The 24,676-nt window shown below is 43.3% G+C and overlaps 1 protein-coding gene and 1 pseudogene across 2 annotated transcripts in view; one reads left to right on the plus strand and one right to left on the minus strand.

The window, feature by feature from the left end:
* The window catches only part of ZDHHC14 (zinc finger DHHC-type palmitoyltransferase 14), a 274,764-nt gene extending 270,747 nt beyond the window's left edge, over positions 1-4,017 (minus strand). For both annotated transcript variants that reach the window (XM_065888678.1, XM_065888679.1), the window contains exon 1: positions 3,773-4,017. In XM_065888678.1, coding sequence (XP_065744750.1) covers positions 3,773-4,017 — 245 coding nt within the window. The remainder of the gene's footprint in view (positions 1-3,772) is intronic.
* A 7,278-nt stretch (positions 4,018-11,295) lies between these two features.
* Positions 11,296-11,908, plus strand: LOC136132328 (UPF0711 protein C18orf21 homolog pseudogene; annotated as a pseudogene).
* The last annotated feature ends 12,768 nt before the right edge of the window (positions 11,909-24,676 follow it).

Consider the following 24,676-nt stretch of genomic DNA (forward strand, 5'->3'; position numbering starts at 1 on the left):
AGTGCAAGGAGCAGTGAGATGTCTCCACAGCACTGCAACCAACTTCCACCCTTCCCTCTTAAACACAGCCATGTAATGCTGTCACTTTGGACCAGTACTACATACGTTGAATAAAAGACATCTAAAGATAAATAGCCCCGCCCTACTTGACAAAGACTGGAGAGTTGCTTCAGGTTTCTTCTAGTTGTTTTATTACTGTCTTCTCGATTCTGAGATGGCAGCTCCAAGGATGGAAATGAGATGTAGTCCCTGCTTCTTGTAGGCTTGCTCACTGCCCTCGCTCAGGGTCTGGATGAAAGGCGCAAGAGCAAAGCTGCCCCTCAGACTCACGCCAAGGTCTCTGTTCAACTGCAGACTACACAGTTCCACATTTTTTCCGCCCTAATATGCTATCACTGTCATGCTTGCTTCTTAATCCACATACTCCGCCCTTCACAGGTTCTCAGAAAGGGGTGACCAGAGTCCTTGGGAGGCTATTTCTAAGTTCTGCTCTAATAACATGTACCATTTAATGAGTACTATGTATCAGACACTGTACTAAATACACTTCATTTAATCTTCACAACGTTTAAAGGTAGATATTATTAATCCCATTTAACAGACTGGGAAACCAAGGCTTAGAAAAGTCAACTAATTTGTCTAAGGTCATACTTCTGGGAAGAATTTTGGGATCTGTCCTTCCGAAAGGCATACATGCCTGTAGCCACTATTATATACTTGGGGGAGGAGCAGCACAGAGCATCAGAAAGGTCACAGGCTTTCCAGCCAGAAGCCTGGCCACTAATTACTGTGTGATCTTAGGTGATTATTTAACCTCTCCAAGCCTCTACCACTTCATCTTCAAGGTGAGAAAAATCATTCTACCCTGCCTTTCTTCCACGGTTGAAGACAGTATCAACACCTGTTGCTGCATTCCAAGAGGTCCACTTCTCTTGAACAAAGTTCCCTGTCCATCTCTTCAAGGTCAGGAAGGAGAGGTGGGGTGGAGAAGAGTTGCAGGAAAAGGAGGTCTAAAACTAAGTTTAGAAGTTATATGTCTTATTTTCAAATTTCATATTTGCCTTTGTGTTACAGTATGGAGAAACATGGACCCTCGTGTTTAAAAACAAATTCTGCTAATATTAAAGTTATCTAGACATGAAATTAATCAAAATAGGCAACCACATAGTATATGCTCAATAAATAACTGAAGGAATGGCAGAAGGAAGGCAGACAGATAGCAGACAAAACTGGCATTCTCTCTTGATCTCTCCTAGCCTGTTGGCATTTCATTTCCCGTGCATGGGACTAATTGGGGCTCTGAGTCTCTATCAAATTAATTTGGTCAAAGTTATTTAATTTCACTCTGGCATTAGCAATGGTAAAGAACTTAAAAGCAATACAGTGACAAATATTCTTGCTAAAGCGTAACATTCTATGATTTGAGCAGCCCTATGATTTTCTGTGACTGAGGCATCATGTTACGATGAGCCTATTTTCTTGAAATTTCAAATTGGCCAACTGAAGCAACACTCCTGGACACCAAAGACACACATACATGTAGAGCCGATCTAAAACTGAAGCTGCCGACAGTAGCTAATAAAATCCCAGTGCACATGTTTATCCCTACAGTCCTCCGTTAACACAATGCTGACACAGGAAGATCCCTAACAACCTGCTAGTGATCCTTTGGGGAACTCTTGGAAGAAACACACAGAGATGAGGTGAAAATGAACTTATGATGGTTTGGTTAAAAGCAGTGTTTGAAAGAAGAAAGTAAAAGAAAGTAAAAATAGAGTAAAAGTAATAACTGCAGGGGACCCCTAACCATACAGTGGGGATTTGGGTGTCTAGAGAAAATGAAATAGTTGCGATCCTAAATGAAACACACTTGTGGCTGAAGCTCTGCAACACAATCACAAAATGAATCCATTTTATCCACTCTTAACACTGCTAAAAAAGCGCAGAGATGCCAGTATAGATCCATTCGAAACTGTTAACATGAGGAACATAGTGAATATGCTCTACCTAGGGGAACACCTGTAATGAAGCCACCACCGGAAGGATGGCATTTCTGTTCTACCGTATGCCATCACCATGTCAGTGCCGGGATTTATTATGACTCAGACTGCAAAATCACCCAGAACCTCTGGCCCCTTCCCCCAGTTCCCCAGGTCTGTAAGGACAAGAGGGTGGCTCTGGATGGGGGCAGGGGAGCAGCAGCAGGAACGACACGGCATTTCTCCCATCATTCTGAAAGCCTCTCCATACCCCTACCCTCCCGTTACCAAGTCCCCAGACAGACTCCACCAACTAGTCTCAAATGTGCACCAAAGTTAACCTTCTAGAAGAGACCTGGAAATTTTACATAGTCAGAAATGGAGGTGTTGTCTGTAAGAAAGGCTGGGGGAGTTAAGGAGCTTATATCCGAGATCTCTCTCCTCACCTGTTCTCACTCAATCCCATTAAAATTGTTCATCACGGCACAATGTTCAGACACAAAATGTTTCCCCTCAGAGTCACAGGGCTTTAAGTGAAAAGTATTACATTGTCAAGGGATCATCCATTTCTGACTGAGACAGCATTTGGAATATCAAACACCAGGCACAAAGTCAGAACCTATGAATACTTACCACAGACAAAGTAAACATACACAAAAGCTTTTAATTAACCCTATCCAACAGAAGCAGAAAGAGTATCATGCCCCATAATAGCTAGGAAAAGCAAAGAACTCCCCAAAAATATATTGCTTTTTTTTCAATGGGAGGGGGTAGTAGCTACAAGTTTCATTGAGCATAAGATACCAAGAATTACACAAGAAGCTGCAATGCAAATGTTGGACCAGATAAGAGCAATTGAAGTGGATTCTGAAATGTGGTTAAATGACTTTATCTAATACTATTAACAAACAAGAAGATCTTTAGTTAGTTGGCAGGAAGATAGTTGCTATCAGCCAATTTGATTTTCCTGAATGGAGAAGACGTGCATGCACTTTTTTCCCCGATAAAAGCCCTAAAGTCCCAAAGTTTTGTTTCTGGAATCATAAGTTACCATGCAGTGTCATACTCTTCCTGACAGGCCTACAGTCTCCTTTTACCTGTTCCCCAATATTGGGAGGGGAGGGGAAAGTGTTTGCTTGGAGCATTTTTTTTTTTACTGAAACCTGTTTTTAAAGTGAATCGTTTAGAAACCTGATAGTAAATCAGAAATTGATCAAGAGTGAACATCTAAGGAGAACGAAACATGAAATTATCCTTCCAAGCCACATGGAGTGGCCAACACTCTGAGACCTAAAATAACCAAGATTTCTCATTAGTCAGGGAGGGTATGTAGAAGATTTAGTCAACTGAGCTTCACAAGATGCCCTACAGCTCGTGAGCACGAAAGGAAGTCGATTCTGTTTATCCCTGACTTAAGGATCTTCCTCATCCCCGCTTCCCACAGAAGGCTACATCTGGGCTGATTTGCTAGTCTCCAAACTCAGTAGGGCCCGCGCCAAGAATCAGTCACCTGCGAGGTGCCACTCAACCCTTGGGTGCAACAAGGCCGGCACACCTTCCAAGTGTCCTCTCTCCCTTCTCCTCCACTCCCAGAGCCCGACCCAGAACTGCATTATCTCCGGGGACAGAAAAGCAAACAGACCTTTTAAAGAAAAAGAGGGAGTGCGGGGTCTGTATTATCTAACAGTATACAATAGATAAGGCTTCTAGAAAACGAAAGTAGCGAGGGGAGAGGGACATGGATCGGGGAGGCGAGGGGTGCCAGGCGTCGGGGAGCTTTCGCCACCACTTACTCGAAGGCGAAGAAGAGTCCGCTAGTGACCAGGATGAGGATGAGAGTCAGGTAGAAGACGCCCGTCTGCCGGGCCATCATGATCCTCCCGTTGCAGAAGAACTTGTTTCTTCCCGGGAAAACCTCCCATTTCCTCCGGGCCGCGATTTTCTTCTTCTTGTGGGGCGACTCCATGGGGGAGGAGCTGTGGGTGCTGATCTGACTGTACTCGCAGTCTTTCATGGGCCCGCCGCCGCCGGGAGGCATCCACGAGGGCAGCCGGCTGGGGGCGCACACCCCCAGCAGCCCCCCGGCCGCGCGGCCCCCGCCGAGCCACGACCGCCGCCGGCCGCCCGGCCGCCCCCAGAGCCTCGGCGCCGCGGCCCCTACGCGGGCTCCCGGCTCGGTGACAACTTTGCCGAGGACACCCAGGTTAACCCTTTGGGGAGCCCAGCTGTCATAGCCGGATCCCCTGCCTAGAGGGACGGTGCTCGCCCGCAGCCCGCGGCGGCGGTCCTCAGTCGCTTCCAGCCCGCGTGCTGGGGCTCCGGGACCCCGCGGGGCGCGGGGGGCTGCCCAGTCGCCCCCGTGCTTGCCGTGCGCCCTCCCCCTCGCACAGCCGCTCGCTCGGCCTCGCAAGCCCCGGCCCTCCGGCCGCGCCTCGGCTCTGGCCCGCCGACCCCCGAGCGCTGCGCCCAGAGGCGACACGAGGCGGCGGCCCCAGCGCCGGCTTCCTCAGGAGCCACTTCTGCGCCTCGGTCAGGTTTATTCTAATCCTTCCTCCCGGCGGCGGATCCTCCCCAGGAGAGAGCGATGGAAACTGGGAGGCAGCTTGCGGCCCCAGCAACCCCTCCCAGGGGTGGGGAAACCAAGCACGTTATTCTGTCAGGAGCGGGCTTGGCGACAGCCCGAGCGCTGCTCGCGCGGCGACCCCGCGCCGGCGCGCCTGGCAGCCGAGCCGAGTCCGCGGCCCCCGCGCTGAGCTGCCGGGGTCGCCTGGGCTGAGGGTCGCGGCGGCGGCTCGCGGGCTGCGCGGCCAGGGGCTCCCTGGTTCCCTCCGGCCCCATAGGAGCCAGGCCCGGCGCAAGGAGGGCCGCCGGGAGCGGCGGAGCGCGTCTCTGGGCCGCGGGGCGAACGCCACAGACACTTGTTTGCGAGGATGAGTCCCGGCGCGCGCGCCTCGCTCCGAGCTGGTCCGCCTCCTCCCGGCCCGGTGGGCGGCGGCCGGCGCCTCGCCCGCCGGGCTCCTCCTCCGGCTCCTCCTTCTCTCGAGCGAAGCCCGCACGGGCTCTGAAGGGTCCCCGCCCCCGTGCCCACCAGCAGGGCAGGCGAGGCCCCGGGGCGGGCGCTGGACTCCCTCCGGCATCGCCCAAGGGCCTCTCCGGCCGGGCACCCGATGCCCCGCCGCGCGCGTTCCCACAGACTTCTGTCCGCTTCCCGGCTTCTCCCGGTTTATTCCCGGCGGCCGCTGCCGCCTCGGGACACACATTTACGCAGCAACACGCAAACCCATTCTGGCGACTCCTGGGGACCCGAGGAACCGGCGCGGAGTGGTGACCCTCCCCTGCCCGCCCCAACTCTCCCTCTCCCTCCCCCAGCGGGGCGCGTGCTCGAGTGGCGGGGGCTCTGCTGCTGCCCGGGAGTGGGTTGGGGATGCCCCGGCGACAGGATGGGGAGGCGCTGCACGAGGCGGGCCGGACTCCGGGATGGGGGCTGCGGGCTGGAGTCTCCGTGCCCGGCCAGCTTCCAGGCTTCCCGCGGAGAGGCGGGGACAGCGAAGCGCCCTGGGTCCCTCCCGGACGACAAGCCCCGTGGCAGCCAGGCTCTGCGTGCGTTGCTGCTTCCCCTGCCCTTTCTCACTTCTCCGACACGGGCGATCACAATTTGCTCGCTTTATTTCTCTCCTTTCCCCCCGCGAGCTCCCACGGCGGCAGAGGGGCCACCCGCTGTGCTCTCCCGCCCCGCCCGACTGTCCCCAAGGCTCTGCTCGTGCGCTCGGCCCTGGCTTTGCAGCGGGGTCTGAACCCTCCCGCCGTGGGCACAGCCGGTGGGCCGCGAGAGCGAAGACGGGGCGGGGACGATCGGTTTTCCGCGCCCCGATTTCCTTTCACGGCCTATTGGGACGTGTAGTTCTTCCTCTCGCCGTCCGGCTCCGAGAGGAAACGCAACTAGGGGACCAAAAAACTACAAATCCCTGCATCCTCCGCAACGAGGGCGGGAGAGGCGTGGTGCTGAGCGTTCTGGTGCTGCTTGGTTGGAGATGGAAACCAACAAAGGGAAAGGCTAGGGTTCTGCTGCGCCTTTTCGGTGCTGGGCGCTTCACACGTTACGCACGTTCTTTATCTAATCTTCACGACAACCCTGCGAGGCACTATTGTATCCAGCCGACTAGTTGCCAGAGATCACAAACCGCCCGGGTGGTCGAGATGGGATTGAACCCAGAGCCCTGAGAATTTCACTTATTAAGCGCTGCCTAGGTGAGCGGTGTCAAAGGGAGATGAGATTGGTTTATCCAAGAGAGGAAAAGAACTAGGGCCGGTTGGGAAGAGCTTCCTGTAGTAAGGAAAAAGTGGTGGGAATGGCAATTCGAGAAGGACATGAAATTATAAGGAGTTATGAATAAAAATGGTATTTACCAGGATCCATCATAAAGCAGGTTAGGGGCATGGGTAGGACCTTAGTTAGAAATGGGTCCGAATGGTTTTAAGATATTGCATGACCAATGAGCACATTGTAGGGACAATTCAGTACTCTGCGGCTGTACTGATTTTTAAAAAAACAGCTGGCAAACCTCAGACAATTCAAATGAAAACTCTCCCATGCTCTCCTATCCTTTAGCTCATGGGATCAACAGGATGTTATTTGATTTATTTCAAGCACCTTTTCTCCAGGTGTCCAATTAATATACTAAATACATTGACTTGGTTGCTTGAAAAAAAGACTCCTATTCTTGTTCTCAATTAAGCCCTTAATTTTTCTGGCATCGTGGTTATGCTTTTTAATAGTCCTTCTCTATTAGAGAAACATACAAAAATATCTGCATGTGCTTTAAAATAGTCCAGCCCATCCACCCCCAAAAAACATGAGGATATAGATATTGGCAAACTTGAAAATTGTTAATGTTGGGTGATAGATATATCTTTATTAGTTATCTGTGGCAGCAAATTATCACAAACCTAGAAGCTTAAAACAACACAGATTTATTATCTCAGTTTCTGTGGGTCCGGTGTCCAGGCACTTGGGTCATCTGCTTAGGGTCTCACACCTGCCATCAAGGTGTTGGCTAGGCTGCATTCTCATCTGGAGGCTCAACTGGAAAAGAAACAGCTTCCGTGTTCACTTGGGTCACTGGCAGAATTCATTTCCTTGCAGCTGTAGGACTGAAGACCTTGGCTCTTGCTGGCTGTCCACTGGAGACTACCCTCAATTCCTAGGTGACACCTGGCATTCATGGGCCAGCACGGCCACTTACTTCATCAAGTCAGCAAGGAGAGTCACCAGAGCAAACCTGCTAGCAAGATGGAATCTCATATAACACAAGGTAATCACACAGGGGTGACATCAAATGCGCCATACTCTATCCGTTAGAAAGCAAGTCACAGGGGAAGGGATATTACAAGGGTGTGAATACTAGGATGAGCAGCTACCCTAGGGTTTGTCCACCACCGTGCAGAAGAGAGTCCATGTTTATGTTTGAAATTTTCCATAATAAAAAGAAATGAATTACATCTTTAAAAATTATCTCTAAATTTCCCACTGCCAGCAAGTTTCTAGATAAGCTGATATGATTGTTTGCAGTTGTCTTCCTAAGAATTCCTTGTTTCTTCCTACTCCATGTTTACTCAGACCTATGGCAATTAGCTTAGGACATATACTTAAATTCACTAGAACCTGGCATGACAGCCGTGGATTTTAACTCACCACCTAAAAACTACTCTGTAAGGTGTGGTAGAGTTTATTCAGTCATTTCTCAATTATTTAGGGGTGTAGTTTGTGCAAAGTATTTTTTTTTTTTGCAGCAGGAATATAAAAGGATCCAAGATAGAAGTTTATATTTGGGGGCTAGAGGGAGAGGTGGAGAGAGAAAACAATAAATGCAAATAAAATGCACACCAAAAAAGGGAAATAAATGACTAAATGATAAGACAATTTCAGAGAGACGTGACATGAACAAAAAAACAGAGCAGGGTTGTTGGATAGAGAGACTGGGGTGGGGTGAGAGACCTCCGCGGAGGAGACGCTTGAGCAGAGAACCAAATGGTAAGAAACAGCAAGTACAAAGACCTCAAGGCAGATCAAGCTTGGAAAGTTCTAGGGGTGCAAAGTAAACACAGTCTGGCTGGAATGGAGTGAGGGACAGGATGAAAGCTAGAGGAAAGGCTGGGTGAGGCATCTGGACTCTATTCTCCGTGCACTGGGAAGTCACTTAATCTGTGACCACCATTATAGTAAGTGTGGAAGGGTCAGGAGGAGAGTAACACACAGTGCTTGCCCTCAGGAATATATAGCTTCCAAACTTTAATGCTAGCAGGACCTCGGTGCATCTAGATTTATAGACCAAAACATTTGTTTTTTATATGGGAAAATTTGAGGCCCAGAAAAGGAGTTACCTGCAAAAAATTCCTTGAGAATGCCTCACAATAACAAGTAATTCATAAGTGAACCTTGAATTGAAAGAGCGCATCCTCTGATTTAAAGCTTTAGAAAACTGATAACTAATGATTATTTAGTGCCCGTCATGTGCAAGGCATTGTGGTAAAGAAGTTGAATATGGCAGAGAAGCTACAGTCTAGTTGGGAAAACAAGATGGAGACACATAAGAAAGTAAGTAATGGAAGAAAATTATGTAATAAAAATCACTATCATTTCTGGAATATCTTCTTGTATCAGGCAATATCCTGATTCTTCACACATTTAGCTTATTAAATCAAAAGGACAACCTGACAAGGTAAGGAATGTTACCTTTCTTGCACAGAGGAGAAAACTGAAGATCAGAGAGGTTAGGTGATTTGCCCAAGGTTTCATAGCTGGTAAGTAACGGAGTCAGGATTGATGGCCAGGTGTGTATGTCTGATTCCACTACACAGTGGAGGAGTATACCGTGTCTGACTCACTGCCACCTGAGTAGGGAAGAGTATCTTGATTTCAGCGGAAAGGGAGATCTATGAGGCCTAGACTGTAGCAAAGTGAGATCCAGGACTCTGACAATATGATAGGCAGGACAAGAGGGGTTAGGATCTCAAGGAGATGGGAAGGGTGGGAAAACACATGATGTTTCCAGTTACAGTGGAATTGACAAGGATTCAAGAGCAAATACTTGGGAGAGGATTCCTTAAAACACTGCTGAGACAGGAAGTGAGCTAGGGAGGGGTGAGCCTATAAAGCTTGCATGGAGAAGCTGCCACTGTGGGCGGCTGGAGCTCAGACCCTCCAGGCAACTGTGGGAAGTGGTACAGACCCTGCCTCACAGTTTCCCCACCTGAAGGGCGAGTTTGCTGAACTTTGTCCACCAAGCCATCTGTTGTTAGCTGGGAGCCCCTTATGGGAGCACTAACTCTTCATCTTCTTTACATTGGGCCACACTCCTAAAGCTACCACAGCCGTGAACCCTAAGAGCACCAAGCTGGCCCTCCCTTGAGTGTTGGTGGTATCTTTGATTCCAGCGCATCGTTCCTTGTTCTCATCTGCCTCAGTGGGTTTACCGACAACAGGGGTTACATTATTAACAAAATTAGAGCTTTGTTCCTTTCATCTGAGCATTCCACAAACCCACCTCGGTCATTCTCAGAATACCTCCAAGCAGCCAGGAGAAAGTACGGTCTTATCCACGGTGAAGGGGGAAGACATTCAGATCCCAAGACAGATGATTTGTATACCTTTCGAGGCCAAGATATGCACCTGTGTGGTCAAAGTACGTAAGTCAAAGGGACCCAGTGCTAGAAGGAGAACTTTGAAAATGCCAGAAGGGGATTTCTTTTGAGAGTTCAGGGCTGGTAATTCAGGAATTAGCTCAGGAAATAATTGCCAAAGCTCCCATAGCAGACAAAATTCCTCAGTAAATCAGGCACCCTAATTCCTTCCAACCCAGAGAGTTTGCTCCAAGTTTTACATGTGCTCAGCACATCTGGGAACATCTTGTGTCAAAACACGTAAGATGTTTAAAGTAATAAACTCAGCACTGCAAGGAAAAAATTGGATGAGGCAGAAAAAATGTAATCCAAAATGTACTTATAATGTCCCCAGTGACTTTTTCTTGGCTCTTTTAACACCAAAAAGTTACTTTTTAGGATTTTAATAAAAATAATTCATGTGCATTGAAACCACTGTATTACAAAAAATTTTCTTACACATAAATATGAAAAATGTAAAAGTTCAAATTCCCATTACCTTAAGATGACAGTCATTAACATTTTGTTGACCATCTGTTATGTAATTCATTTTATCCACACACATATCATGTTTTTTATATATAAATTTATTTTCTTTATTTATTTTTGGCTGCGTTGGGTCTTTGTTGCTGTGCACAGGCTTTCTCTGGTTGCGGTGAGCGGGGGCTACTCTTCGTTGCAGCACATGGGCTTCTCATTGCGGTGGCTTCTCTTGTTGTGGAGCACAGGCTCTAGGCGCACAGGCTCAGTAGTTATGGCTCGCAGGCTCTAGAGCACAGGCTCAGTAGTTGTGGTACACGAGCTTAGTTGCTCCGCGGCATATGGGATCTTCCCGGACCAGGGCTCGAACCCGTGTCCCCTGCCTTGGCAGGCAGATTCTTTTTTTAAAAAATAGATTTATTTTTTGGCTGCGTTGGGTCTTCATTGCTGTGTGCGGGCGAGCGGGGGCTACTCTTCGTTGCGGTGCATGGGCTTCTCATTGTGGTGGCTTCTCTTGTTGCGGAGCACGGGCTCTAGGCCCGCAGGTTTCAGTAGTTGTGGCATGCGGGCTCAGTAGTCGTGGCTCACGGGCTCTAGAGCGCAGTCTCAGTAGTTGTGGCACACGGGCTTAGTTGCTCTGCGGCACGTGGGATCTTCCCGGACCAGGGCTCGAACCCGTGTCCCCTGCATTGGCAGGCGGATTCTTAACCACTGCACCACCAGGGAAGTCCACACACACTTATCATTTAATAAAAATGGAATCGTGTCATGAGTCCTGTTCATCCTGTATGCTTTTTTAAAGTGTCATCCCTAACCCCTACTATTTCCCAAGTAACCAATGTAAACAATTTAGTATATATCCTTCTCCAGGCTCATATAATTATAGGCAAACTGTATATACATATATATGCAGTTCATAATCCAATTTCATCAATTGTCTGAATAATGTACTTTATAATTAATCTTTCCTAGTTCACGATCCAGCCCAGGTTTCCTACCTAGCACTTACTCTTTCAATATGGAACAGTTCTACCTCCTTTCTTTTAGTTTCTTGATCTTGACATTTTAGAAGAGTTTAGGCCACTTATTTTGTACAGTGTCACTCCATTTGGGTTCGACTGGCATTTCTTCACAGTGTAATCCACAATGGGGCTCTCATCAGGTTTCAGCCACAGGCATGAAGGCTACGTTGCTGAAACTACAAGATACCTGTGTGGGTCACACCTGCTGCTGCCTCTGGGCCTGCAGTTCCTCACAGGATTTCGAAGAAGCATGTCCATACTGCTTCCAGCTGCAGGTGCTGGATAAAGCTGGAATGTATCTCCAGCCCAAGGCTAAACTGACACCCCAAAGTACAGATACTTATTAACTGAGAAGCAAAATAAATATGCACTCAGGTTTAAAGAAGCAAAAATTATGAAGAAGTAGAAAGGCTCCAAAACTGTTTTGTTGATTACTTGTAAAATATGCATCAGAACACTAACTGGTAGAATAACGGGAAAAGGAGAAGCATCCTATGGACGATGAGAAGCAATTCTACCACTCCTCAGATTTAACCCTTGCAGGAAGACACAGAGACTAAAGTTCTGAGTTCTGCAAGTCTGGTTCCAATGGCGAGAGCCCAGCCTGGTTTTCAAAACACCTACATCTGGACAGTCAATACCCATTTGCTCCTCAAAGGACATGAGCAAAACAAAGAAACACTTCTCTTAACTAAAAATGCAGCTTAGTCAGAAAGAATTCCAGAAGAATCCAAAGTGGATTTCAGAAATTTCTTGTCTCCTCTGTAAAGAATGGATTTTGAGAAATGTGTAATGCCATTTCGGAACTAAAGCTAGTCAGTAAAAAACTTGTTTGACTTTTATTTATTTTCTGAATACATGGAAACCAAATCCAAGAACAAACTTTCCTTGACATCCTTGGCATTTGTGGGAAATAAAAACCTCACTGGAATGAATAACTGAAACCTACCCACCTCAAGTGTTGGTTGTGAGATCAAAACAATATGTGAAAGTGCTTGTCAGTAGTAAACTCATAAGCAGGTATTACTGGTACTCTTATTATTTTCCCTTTTCTCATCAGTTTTCACCATTTATATCATTCTCTTTCAAAAGGAGATTGAGACCTTTATAAGCGTGTCTACTCAGAAGGACTTCATCGGGGGGTCAATAGCCTGACTGCTAATTCAGAAAACTGGTGTGTCCTTTTTCTCCTACAAACATCTGCATAACTGTACATTAGTGAAACCTGAAGATTATCCCTATTTGGGGTATAAAAATATCCGGGATATTCTTAATTATAGATGATCTAATAAGATAAAGATACAAATATATTTTACAGAAATTTTCATTTTTATAACTTTCTGTTGTTCCTGTAGTAATATTTCACCTTAAGAGACAGTTTAATTTGTTCTAGTACAGACTTATTTCTGGGTTTAAAATTATTTCAAAATGTCAACTTTTACTTTAACTATCTTACATCTTTTCTGGAACAACATAGGTACAATTTGTTTTTTGTTAATAAGCTAAGATTGTTTTCCACCTTTCTATTTAGCTCATTTAGATATGTTGAAGAAAAATCAGGTTTTGCATTTTTGGTGGGAAGTGATGTGTCTTTCTCGGCATCAGGTCCAAAGGTCCATGGTGCTGGTTTGTCCCAATATGCATGATATTCATTTTGATTACTAGGGTAAGGAGGTTCCACTAGGTTTTCCCAATATAAAGTTGTTATTTTCCTTTGTAGTTAATAAATACAAAGACTGCAAATGTCTTGTTCTTCATCAAACTCTCACCTACTAATTTTAGTATCTATTGATTTCTCGATTCTATTTCCTTCCCTTTCCTCCCTTCCTTCCTTCTTCCTTTCCTTTATCTTTCTCTCTCCCCCCTACCCACTTTTGTTGGCATAAGAAAGACCTTTCTTTTCTTCCCCATTTATTTATTCACTGGTTTATTTATATCAGTATGGCCTCATAGATACTTTTATTATTCAATGGGATATAATCTATTGTTTTTTGTTTTTAATTAATTAATTTATTTTTGGCTGTGTTGGGTCTTCGTTTCTGTGCGAGGGCTTTCTCTAGTTGCGGCGAGCAAGGGCCATTCTTCATCACGGTGCATGGGCCTCTCACTATCGCGGCCTCTCTTGTTGCGGAGCACAGGCTCCAGACGCGCAGGCTCAGTAGCTGTGGCTCACAGGCCCAGTTGCTCCGCGGCATGTGGCATCTTCCCAGACCAGGGCTCGAACCCGTGTCCCCTGCATTGGCAGGCAGATTCTCAACCACTGCACCACCAGGGAAGCCCTAATCTATTGTTTAGTTATAAATAACTACAACTATGATCTGTCAGTAGTTATTTTGACATTCAAACTGTTCTCGATTTGGCTAGCATGAGCCCCTTCATGCTAACTCCTGTGAAATTTGACATGACCCAGTCACTCCTTGAGCACTTGCTTCCCTAACTGCCTCAATCAGATGTTCCAGGGTCCCCCTGTACTTTTCCTGTCCCAGCCCTGCAATCTGTCATTTCTCCAAGCGGTCCTAGTTCCTTTTAGTGGAAAACACATATATGTTTATATATCTCTGTCTATTTATATATCTATTAAAACATAGGCACAGATATTTATTTTTCTCAATGCTAAAAACCATGTTTTCAAACTGATAACATGCACTTCCAATCAAAAACTACAAGCTGTAATGCATGCTTCTCACTTTCCATACTTGTAGCTCATTCCTTCCATTATTCTCAATGTATTTGTTCATTTCTTCAAGTCTAGAGTACAAAAAAGTTTTGGAACTGCTAACCCGTGCCACCATGAAAAGCAAACCAGCAAACTAGAGTTAATTAATTATTTACAGTTCTTTTGTTTTGTTTTAGAAAAAAAAAAAGTGTACATCCTTGCATGTTCCCAATGTTGGGGGAAAAGCAACAACTATGTCATCATTAAGTATGATGTTACCTTTGGGATTTTTATAGATGCCTTTATCAGGTTGAGGAGGTTTCCCTCTACTACTGGTTTGCTGAGAGTTCTTATATATATGGACGCTGAATTTTGTAAGATATTCTTTCTGCACCTATTGAGATGATTCATTTTCTCCTTTATTCTGTTAATATGATGTATTACACTGATTGATAATTGAATGCTAAAATTTACATTTCTAACATAATCCTCATTTGGTCGAAATGCATTGTCCTTTTCATATATTATTGGATTTGGATTACTAATATTTTGTGAAAAAACTTACATCTATGTTAATGAGAGTTATTGGCTACTGATTTTTTTTTTTTTTTGCGGGGGTCAGGGGAGGTCATGTCTTTGTCAAGTTTGATTTCAGGATTCTCCTGACCTCATAAAAACAAGATGGGAATTGTTTCTTCATCTATTTTTTTGAGAAGGTTTGGTAGGGTTGGTATTGTTTACTTATTAAATGTTTGATAGAATTCACCAGCTAATTATTTGGTTCTGGAGTTCTACTTGAGGAAAAAGTTATGATATCAAACTCAATGTCTTCAAAAGATATAGAACTACTCTTATTTTTTAGTTCATCTTGTGTCAGTTTGGGTAAGTTATACTGTTAAAGAAATTTTTCTATTTCATTTAAGTTGTTGGATATATTGGCATAAATTTGTTCATAATATTCTGTCATTATTTATTTAATGTCCATAAGATCATTTATTGTAGATACTGGCAATTTTCTTAATCAGTCTTGCTAAGGGTTTATCAATTTTATTATTTTTTTTCAGAAAACCAAATTTTTGCCTTGTTAATTTAAGCTATTGTTTATTTTCTATTTCATTTATGTCTGTTCTTACCTTTATAATTACCTTCCGTCTATTTACTTTGGGTTTAATTTGCTCATATTCTTCTAGATTCTTAAGGTAGAACCTTAGATTGATTGTAAACCTTTTTTCTTTTCTAATATAAATATTTAAAACTATAAATTTCCCTCCAAGAATCTCCTTAGCTACATCCCACAAAATTTGATATGTTGTATCTTTATTATCATAATTCAAAGTATCTTCTAATTGTCCTTGTGATTTCTTCTTTTATGCATGGTTTATTTAGAACTGAGTTGTTAAATTTCTAAGTATCTTAGAGTTAGTGACTTCTAATTTAATAATTTTGAGATCAGAGAATGGGCTCTAAGATTTCAATCCTTTTAAATTTATTGAAACTCGTTTTATTTTCAAGCATATGGTCAGCCTGTTACGATTCCAGGTGCACTTGGAAAGAATGTGTTTCTGCCATTGTTATGTGTGGTGTTCTTTAAATGTCAACTGGTTCAAGATGGTTGATAATTTTGCCAGGTCTTTTATACCCTTACTGTTTTCTCTGGTTGTCCTAACAGTTACTGAGAGGTAGGTGTTAAAATCTCCAGCAATGTTTTTTCTACTTTCCCTTTAGTTCTGTCAGTTTTTGCTTCATGTTTTTGAAGCCTTGTAATTAGGAGCATATACATTTATAATTGTTTAACTGTTATATATTCCCAATGAATTGGCCATTTTGTTGTTATAAGTGTTCTTCTTTTCTCTGGTTATATTCCTTGTCTTGAAGTAATTTTTTATAGTATTAATTTGCCAGCTCAGTTCTCTTATGTGTACTGTTTGCACGGTACATATTTTTCCATTATTTGACTTTCAACTCCTCTGAAACTTTGCATAAAGGTAATTATTTTAAACAGCATGTACTTAGGTCTTGCTTTTTTACCTCGTCTGACAGTCTCTGTTTTTAATGGGAGTGTTTAGTACATTTATATTTAATGTAATTACTGATATAGTTGGATTTAGGTCTACCATTTTTATTTGTTTTCTATTTGTCTGATCTGATATTTTGATTCTTTGTTACTACTTTTGGTTTTATCAAAAAAAATTCAATATTCCATTTTAACTCATCGATGGGCTTTTAACCTATTCCTCTTTGCCTTATTTTATAGTAGTTTCTCTAGGGATTAAAATATGCATACTTGTCACAGTCTTTATGTAAATGATCATGATGAAAAACCACGATTGAAACAATACCACTGCTGGTGAGGAAGTAAAACAATGGAATTCTCATATACTGCCTCCATCTAGGCCTTTAGTACTATTAGGAGGAAGACAGGTACAAGAGCATTCACTGAAGCATTGTTGTTGTTGTTTATTTTTATTTTCTTATAAAGCTTACCTTTTAAAATATTTTTATTTATTTATTTATTTTTGGCTGCATTGGGTCTTCATTGCTGCATGCAGGCTTTCTCCAGTTGCAGTGAGCAGGGGCTATTTTTCATTGCGGTGCACGGGCTTCTCATTGCGGTGGCTTCTCTTGTTGCAGAGCACAGGCTCTAAGCACTCGGGCTTCAGTAGTTGTGGTTCGTGGGCTCTGGAGCGCAGGCTCAGTAGTTGTGGCGTATGGGCTTAGTTGCTCCGTGACATGTGGATCTTCCTGGACCAGGGATCAAACCCGTGTCCCCTGCATTGGCAGGTGGATTCCTAACCACTGCGCCACCAGGGATGTCCTGTTGTTGTTTTTTAAATAGTAAAAAAAAATTAAAACTTGAAATAGCCTATATGTCCATTAATAGGGGATTAGATAAATAAATTCTGAGCTATTTATTCAATAGAATATTACATAGAGTGAAATGGAATAATTAAAACTATAATAATAAACATAAATTTCAAAAAATATATTGAATGAAAAGAGAAATTTGCTGAAGGTCACAAAAATATATCTTTTCTATGAATTATAACAGGATATACTGTTTATGATTATATACATATATAAGTATATACTAAAATTCCCCCCAAAACCCTAAGGCATGCTAAACACAAAATTCAGGGTATTCTTTTTGTAAGAGAAGGAGGGAGGAAAGGAGAAAACGAGGATCAGGAGTCCAAGCTGCATGGCTGATAGGAGGGAGTTTTTATATCTTTATTGTATCATTATCTAAACTTTTTTATATTCCTGCAGTATTTCTTAATATTTTTTGGAAGAACAGGATTACCTTTTTATCTCCATATCCCAGTTTATTTCGAAATGAATAAAAGAATTTCCAAACAATATATTTTTCTCAGTTAAAAATCTATCTGGAAACCACCAAATGTAAGGGACTTTCTCTTTTAACATTTCCTATTCTATAATTAGTGAGAATTCATTATAATTCTCACTTTGTGGCTTTGTCCTCTGTTGATGAGAGACATCCACATACTCAGAACAGCACTTTATTAGCAAGGTTGATTGTTGAGGTTTAGGCAAAATGTGGGCATTATCAAGCACAGGTAAGAAGAAATGGAATACCTGGAGCAGAAGACATGTTTAATTTACTAGAAAAATGTAAATAGGTTAAAGTGCTAAGTTACACATCAGTATTGTCGAGGCCCCATGATGGATGGCTCTGTCTACATGTAAATCCATCATCACAAGGAAAACTTACCATGATCTCAATCAACTTTTCTCTGGTAAATGATTATCATCCTCCTGGCAAAAGGGAAAGTAAGTAATAAAATGTCCATTTTTTTAGCTTTGGTATCTTAATAGTGAAACAAATCTAACTATCTAGATTAACACAGATGTTCAGTGAGCTTGAGGCAAAGCTTTGAAAAATCTCTTGTAGGCTGAAAAAAAGACTGTAGAAGAGGAGATGGGGAAGAAAAAAGACAAGAGGAGTCTAAATGATATGAAAAATTTAAGGTTTGAACCTTAAAAGCTTTGGGCACCCAAGATAAATTTGAGTAATATTGATGAACTATATCTTATCCATCTATCCTCAGAGTCCCAGGCACGTGCAGAGACGGGTAAGAACTAGTCTCTGATTTTTTTTTTTTTTTTTTTTTTTTGCGGTACGCGGGCCTCTCACCATTGTGGCCTCTCCCGCTGCGGAGCACAGGCTCCGGACGCGCAGGCTCACCGGCCATGGCTCACGGGCCCAGCCGCTCTGCAGCATGTGGGATGTTCCCAGACAGGGGCACGAACCCGTGTCCCCTGCATCGGCAGGCGGACTCTCAACCACTGCGCCACCAGGGAAGCCCTCTGATATTAAATGTAGCATCCAGAAGGTAACTAAAGACACTCCCATAAGGCAGACAATTGCCACAATGATGGTACACACAATAGAGCAAGGGGTCACAGATAAAGGAATACTGTAACTAATGTGGAATCTGACATTTGGTCTGGACCTTTATTCATCCTTAATCAAAGGCAAGAAAGGAAAATTCCAAGGCCAAGGAAGAAAGACAACTCTCATGGCATTGTTTAAATATTTTGGAAAAAAACGGTATGAATGAAGAATTATTTTTTAAAATATATGTGCTATGGGCTGACGTGTGTCCCCTCACACCCAATTTCATATGTTGAAATTCTAATCCCCAGTACCTCAGAATATGACTGTATTTGGAGATATGGCCTTTAAAGATGCTGGGCCCTAATCCATTTTCATAGGCGTATGTACACAGAGGAAGATCATGTGAAGGCACAGAGAGAAGACGGCCGTCTACAAGCCAATGAGAGAGACCTCAGAAGAAACCAACCCTGCTGACACCCTGATCTCAGACTTCTAGCTTCCGAATTGGTGGAAAAATAAATTTCTATTGTTTAAGCCACTCAGTCTGTGATACTTTGTTATGTCAGCCCTAGCAAAGAACAAATACACTTAAATGTGGTCCACTTAAAGTGATGGCAAAAATCCTGTGTTGACCTACAGTATTCAAACCGTATTATCGATTTAAACACAAGTATAGAATGATCCAATTTTTTGTTTGTTTGTTTGTTTGTTTTTTACGGTATGCGGGCCTCTCACTGTTGTGGCCTCTCCCGTTGCAGAGTACAGGCTCCAGACGTGCAGGCTCAGCGGCCATGGCTGACAGGTCTAGCCGCTCCGTGGCATGTGGGATTTTCCCGGACCGGGGCACGAACCCGTGTCCCCTGCATCGGCAGGCGGACTCTCAACCACTGCGCCACCAGGGAAGCCCCTAGAATGATCCAATTTTGATAAAATCGTGCAACTATGTGCATAAATACAGACAGACGATAAATGTCACCTTTAATGTTTTGTGTGATTTTTTTTTTACTTTCTCCGTTAGGCTTTTCTATATTGGTCCATTATTTTAATAAGCATGTGAGTGGATGGATTCAAGTGGGAATAAATATATAGAGCAAGGAAAGAATGTAGCTCAGGGCATAACCTTGGGGAATGCTGATATTTAAGGGACAGAAGGTGGGAGTGAGCAAAGGCAACAAAGGAGGATTGTCCAGAGAGGAAAAAGACCTGGAGTATTATTCCGAAGAAGCCAACGAAGGGCAAACTTTTAGAAGGAACAGGGCATTACCCAGTGTGAAACATCGCAGAGAAGGTCTGCATGGAGTCTAGCAGCAGGGGGATGTTGCACTTGGAAATGAGGAGGTCATGCTGTCTTCTGAGAACAGTTTGAAGGAGTGGTGAGGCCAGTTTTTAGGGGTTTGTGGAAAGGATGGGCAGTGTGGAAGGAATGCAGCAAAGTCATGAAGAGTGACAAAAATTACCGATCTTCAGGTACAGCCGCAGACTGTCATCATCATACTAGGAATAGCCTGAATACAAACCTGGGCATGTCAAGATGCCTATTACCCTAGAAACCCAGGGAAGAGTACCTTAGCAACGTGTACCAGAGCTGCATGGCGCCTGAGATGTTTCTGGACCCATTCTAGTGTGTGATGTCAATTAGCCTGTAGTCTTTCATTAATGGCAAAGATGTTTCTATAAACCAAAGGCCTTGACAATGAGATCACTTCGTAGCCCCTCTAGAACAGCACAGGGAATGACAGCAGCCAGCAAGTTTTGTTATTAGAAAAGCTCCCAATGTCGCAAGAAAATGTTTATAAGCTTATTTGACTACTAGGGAACATGCTTTCTTGTCTAGTTTCCCTACCTCTTAGCCAGGTTCCCTTGGGATGAGGACACAAAAAAACCTAAACAGACAAAAAGAGAAGGAGAGAGAGAGGGAGAGTTATGTGTTTAGAGTATGTCAGGCACTGCTCTTTCCTCTTTCACCGTAGCCAGGTGGCCCTGGAATGGCATATCATCAGTGTATGGCAATCTCATATATATGATTATATATTAAATGTGTGTGTATATATATATATACATATGTAAAACAATACATGTATTGGAGTATCATGTACCAAGCAGCATACTACACACTTTACTTAATTTTTTATTTAATTTTTATATAATCCCCAAATCCCAGTTAGGGGAGTATTTTTGTTTGTTTTGTTTTTTTGTGTGTTTTTTTGCGGTACGCGGGCCTCTCACTGTTGTGGCCTCTACTGTTGTGGAGCACAGGCTCCGGACGCGCAGGCTCAGCGGCCATGGCTCACGGGCCCAGCCGCTCCGCGGCATGTGGGATCTTCCCGGACCGGGGCACGAACCCGCGCCCCCCGCATCGGCAGGCGGACTCTCAACCACCGCGCCACCAGGGAAGCCCAGGGGAGTATTTAATATTCCTTTTTTATTGAGGAAACTGAGGCACAGAAGAGTTACATTATTTGCTTGAGATCACACAAGTTATTTGATTTAAGGTCATTTCTGGATCTACAGAGGGCACAAAGTAACTTTAGACATTATATCTCCCCCTGAGGAACCTGCACCCTGGTAAAACAAATTAGGCACACAGAGAGTTATCAACACCTAACTGCGGCACATAAATGCTATATGAGAGGGTCCAGGTGTTCACTCCTAGCTGGGGCAACCAGAAGTTGTCTGAAAGGAGGTAGTTTTAAACTTTAGCTTTGAGGGGGTAGGAAGAATTTTAATAAGTGGAGATTCTTTTCACCACAAAATCAAAATAACAGCTGTTTTCCACCTTCGTTTCTTTGTGTTATTCCTTCCAGCTCTTTTCAGAGCTATCTCTAAACAGCAAAGCATCACCAGCACCAACCTCTTTTTATTCCCATCATCTCGTATTTCCCTCAGGGCACTGAAATTCTTTAGCAATATTAGACACAGCTGGGCATGCACAGATGCTCAGATGCCAAAGCAGGTTTTGATTGCCGAACAGCTGTGGCAAGGACAATAGCCCACTTCCCTTTGGACAGGTATCTCTGAGTGCTGTTTTGACCAGCTTCTAGGAGAGGCATTGTCTGAGGCAACCAGAATTCACCCTGGAGTCATTTCTGAGCACATCTCTGTCCCATGATGGAGGTGTTATTTGAATTCACCTTCAATTGTCTCTTAAATAAAATTATAAAATTCTTTGTCTCTTTAAAGTTGGAGGATAGAGAGATTGAGTGGTCAATTTCACACCTGTGATTGGGTGACATGAGCATTGATGAGAAAGTTCATTCGTCCGTACATTCTTCCAGGACTCTCTAGCTCCCATATTTGACCCTGCTTCCTCTAAACCTGTCTCTAATTCCTCCACCAGAAAGCAGAAAGTAATCGTTAAAGTAAATCAGTTTTTAAAGTATTAGCAAGGCTTTTCACATTGCTCATAATCGGATGTCCGTAATTCTGTGATCAGAAGGGAGAGGACATGTTTTTAGAATAGTTCTTTAAGCAGAGGGTAATTTCTGGATACCTGTAGAAAACAAGTCAAAAATATTGAAGAAAAATTGGAGTCATTTGCTCTTATCAAAAACAAGTTATTTCTTTTGAGAAGAAAATCTCATGACTGTTGGTTGATAACTCAGCCAGCTGATAGAAACCTCAACAACTTAAGAAAACCTTTCAATAGACAAAAGGTTGAAACATTTGATTTCAGCATCAGTTTCATATTTTTGACCTATAGGAAAGGCTGAAGATATTTCAATACCTTTTTCAAGCACATGCACGTTACAAGGAACTACCTCTCCTCCATCTCTTCAGAAGAGGAGTTTAATTATAAGAACAGTGAAGATTACATAATTTGAAAAAAACCCTTATCTCTAAATTATGATCATAAAATAAGATACTAAAATGATTGCAACTTTAATTGTTCCTAAGAGTAGGATGGACTACCACGCACTCACACCCCTTATTTCCAACCTCCCCACAATGCATTACATGAACACTGGAGTACGATCCACCTTGTGGTTCCAGGTAATGTAATCTAAAGAATACAGCAAGGAGGCTGTAAAATCAAAATATAGCTGAATCTTCAAACATTTCCTCTGTTACTCTGTGTTATTTTAAAATCTGGATACCAAAGTGTCATTTCTTCTCAGTTTAAAAATAATGCTATTTTTATTGTTGTTTCCTATGGAAACAATTTCCCTAGGCACAGCAACGGCCATAGCTTAACAGGGAATTATTTATTTAAGCCAGTTGCCCTTGTTGTGTTTTGGATGACACAAACCCGTATTTTATCCCAGTGGAGTCTGCAAGGGGAATCCCTGCCCGCTCTTGGAGGATCATCTATCGCTCCATGGCCACACTCCCAAGCAGCCACAGAAACCATTCTGTTCCCTAGAGATTAGATTGAGGAACTTCAGGTCCCCAGCGACTAATGGAACGTCACAAAAGCTGTGACCAAATTGTCAGAACTCTCCAGGTCTGCCTGAGGTCAAATGACAAATAAAGCAGTGAGGCTCAGAAGACACATAAGCATCTCAAGAATCCTTGCACAGGAACAAAAGAATTGAGTGACGCTTGCACAAGAGCAAAAGAACTTTCCCTTTGCATAATACATATTTCTGACAACACAATATTCTTCTTTAAACATTAAGGAATGGGAAACTTCTATCACACCTATAAATAAGTAGCTTGTATCAGACTAACTCTCCCACAAAAACAGCTATAAAAACACTCCCGGGGCTTCCCTGGTGGCGCAGTGGTTGAGAGTCTGCCTGCCGATGCAGGGGATATGGGTTCGAGCCCTAGTCTGGGAAGATCCACGTGCCGCGGAGCAACTAGGCCTGTGAGCCACAACTACTGAGCCTGCGCGTCTGGAGCTTGTGCTCCACAAGAGAGGCCGCGACAGTGAGAGGGCCCCGCACCGTGATGAAGAGCGGCCCCCGCTCGACGCAACTAGAGAAAGCCCTCGCACAGAAACGAAGGCCCAACACAGCCAAAAATAAATAAATAAATAAATATTTTTTAAAAACCACTCCCTCCAAATAAAACAGCTATTAAAACAACAGAGAGTAACCAAAGCAGCCCAGACTGAAGGGGTCAAGATCCTGGAGAGGAAAAAAAATGCACTGTGGTGAGCCAGATAGTTGCCACTGCTATTTTCCCCAGGGAATTTGCTGAGGTGTAGAGGATAGATAGATAGATGGATGGATGATCTAGTGTTGCAGGAGTCTTACTGGGCTGCAGAGACACAAAGTGGAAGTCAGGGCTATCAAACTGAAAGGATTTGAGGAGCCAGCCCATTTTCCCTGTGCGATTTTCCCTCAAGGCATTGACATATTCCTAAACTAAGCAGGCAGAGTCCAAGAGGAAGAAACCAAGCAACCACCCAACAGAGAGCTTCTCAGGCTAAAAGAGTCACCATGGTCTTAGTGGTCTCCTGGTACTAGGAAGACAAAACTTGGAGTTCAGGACCCTCCAAAAATGAAGGGCCCTGGCACAGAATCTAAACTTTCAATTGAGACCCCTGAAAGGTCCCACCCTGCGAGGAAGGGTGTGATAACTCAGAGATAAAACAGCCCTTACAAAATCTGAAACTCACCTCCAGTCAGCTGAACTCCTGATTGGACCAAGTTGTCAATATAAAGTAAATCTTCTCTGTGGGAAGGTAATCGTCATTTAGAGTCTCTATAATTGTTTATATACAATGTGCATCATTAAATCCAAACTACCAGGCATGCCAGAAAATATGACCCATGACCAAAATTCAAGAGAAAAAGAAAGCCAAAACAATGGAAAGAGTGATCCAGACATTGAGGTTCTCAGACTCACACTTTAAAATAACTATGATTGACATGGTCATGGAAATAGATAAAAATGCGGAGAATTTCGCCAAGAACTGGAGTCTATTAAAAAAGTATTAAATGGCAGTTCAAGAACTGAAAAATATAACTGAATTGAGAATTCAAAAGCTAGATTTAATTATAGATTAAAAGCAGAAGAGAGAATTAACAAACTGGAAGATAGGTCAGTTCACAAAGCCAAATTGAAGCACAGAGAAGGAAAAAAGAAAAATAGAGAAAAAAGTGAAAGAGACACATGGGACATGGTGGAAAATTCTAACATATGTGTAATTAAAATTCCAGGAGAGGAGAAAGAATGGGGCAGAAACTATTTCCCCAAACTGACAAAAGACATCAAGCCACAGATTCAAGAAGTTCTATGACCTCTAAGCAAGAAAATACAAAAGCAAGCCACACTTAGGCACATCATATTAAGACTGCTAAAACTGGAGTTAAAGGGGAAAAATCCCAATAGTAAATAAATAAAAAAACATATTACCCTCAAGAGGCAACAAGACAGTTCTGAAACAAACACTCTATTTCTTTATGATGAAAAAAAAAAAGGGGGGGGGGGAATTTAAAAGACAATACCATTTACAATAACAGCAAAAATCATCAAATGGATAGGAATAAATCAAACGCACAAGGTCTCTTCACCGAATACTACAAAACATTCCTGAGAGTATTTTAAATAGACCTAAATAAATGAAAGAATATAC

The sequence above is a fragment of the Phocoena phocoena genome, chromosome 12 (assembly GCF_963924675.1).
Source record: "Phocoena phocoena chromosome 12, mPhoPho1.1, whole genome shotgun sequence".
Lineage (NCBI taxonomy): Eukaryota > Metazoa > Chordata > Mammalia > Artiodactyla > Phocoenidae > Phocoena > Phocoena phocoena.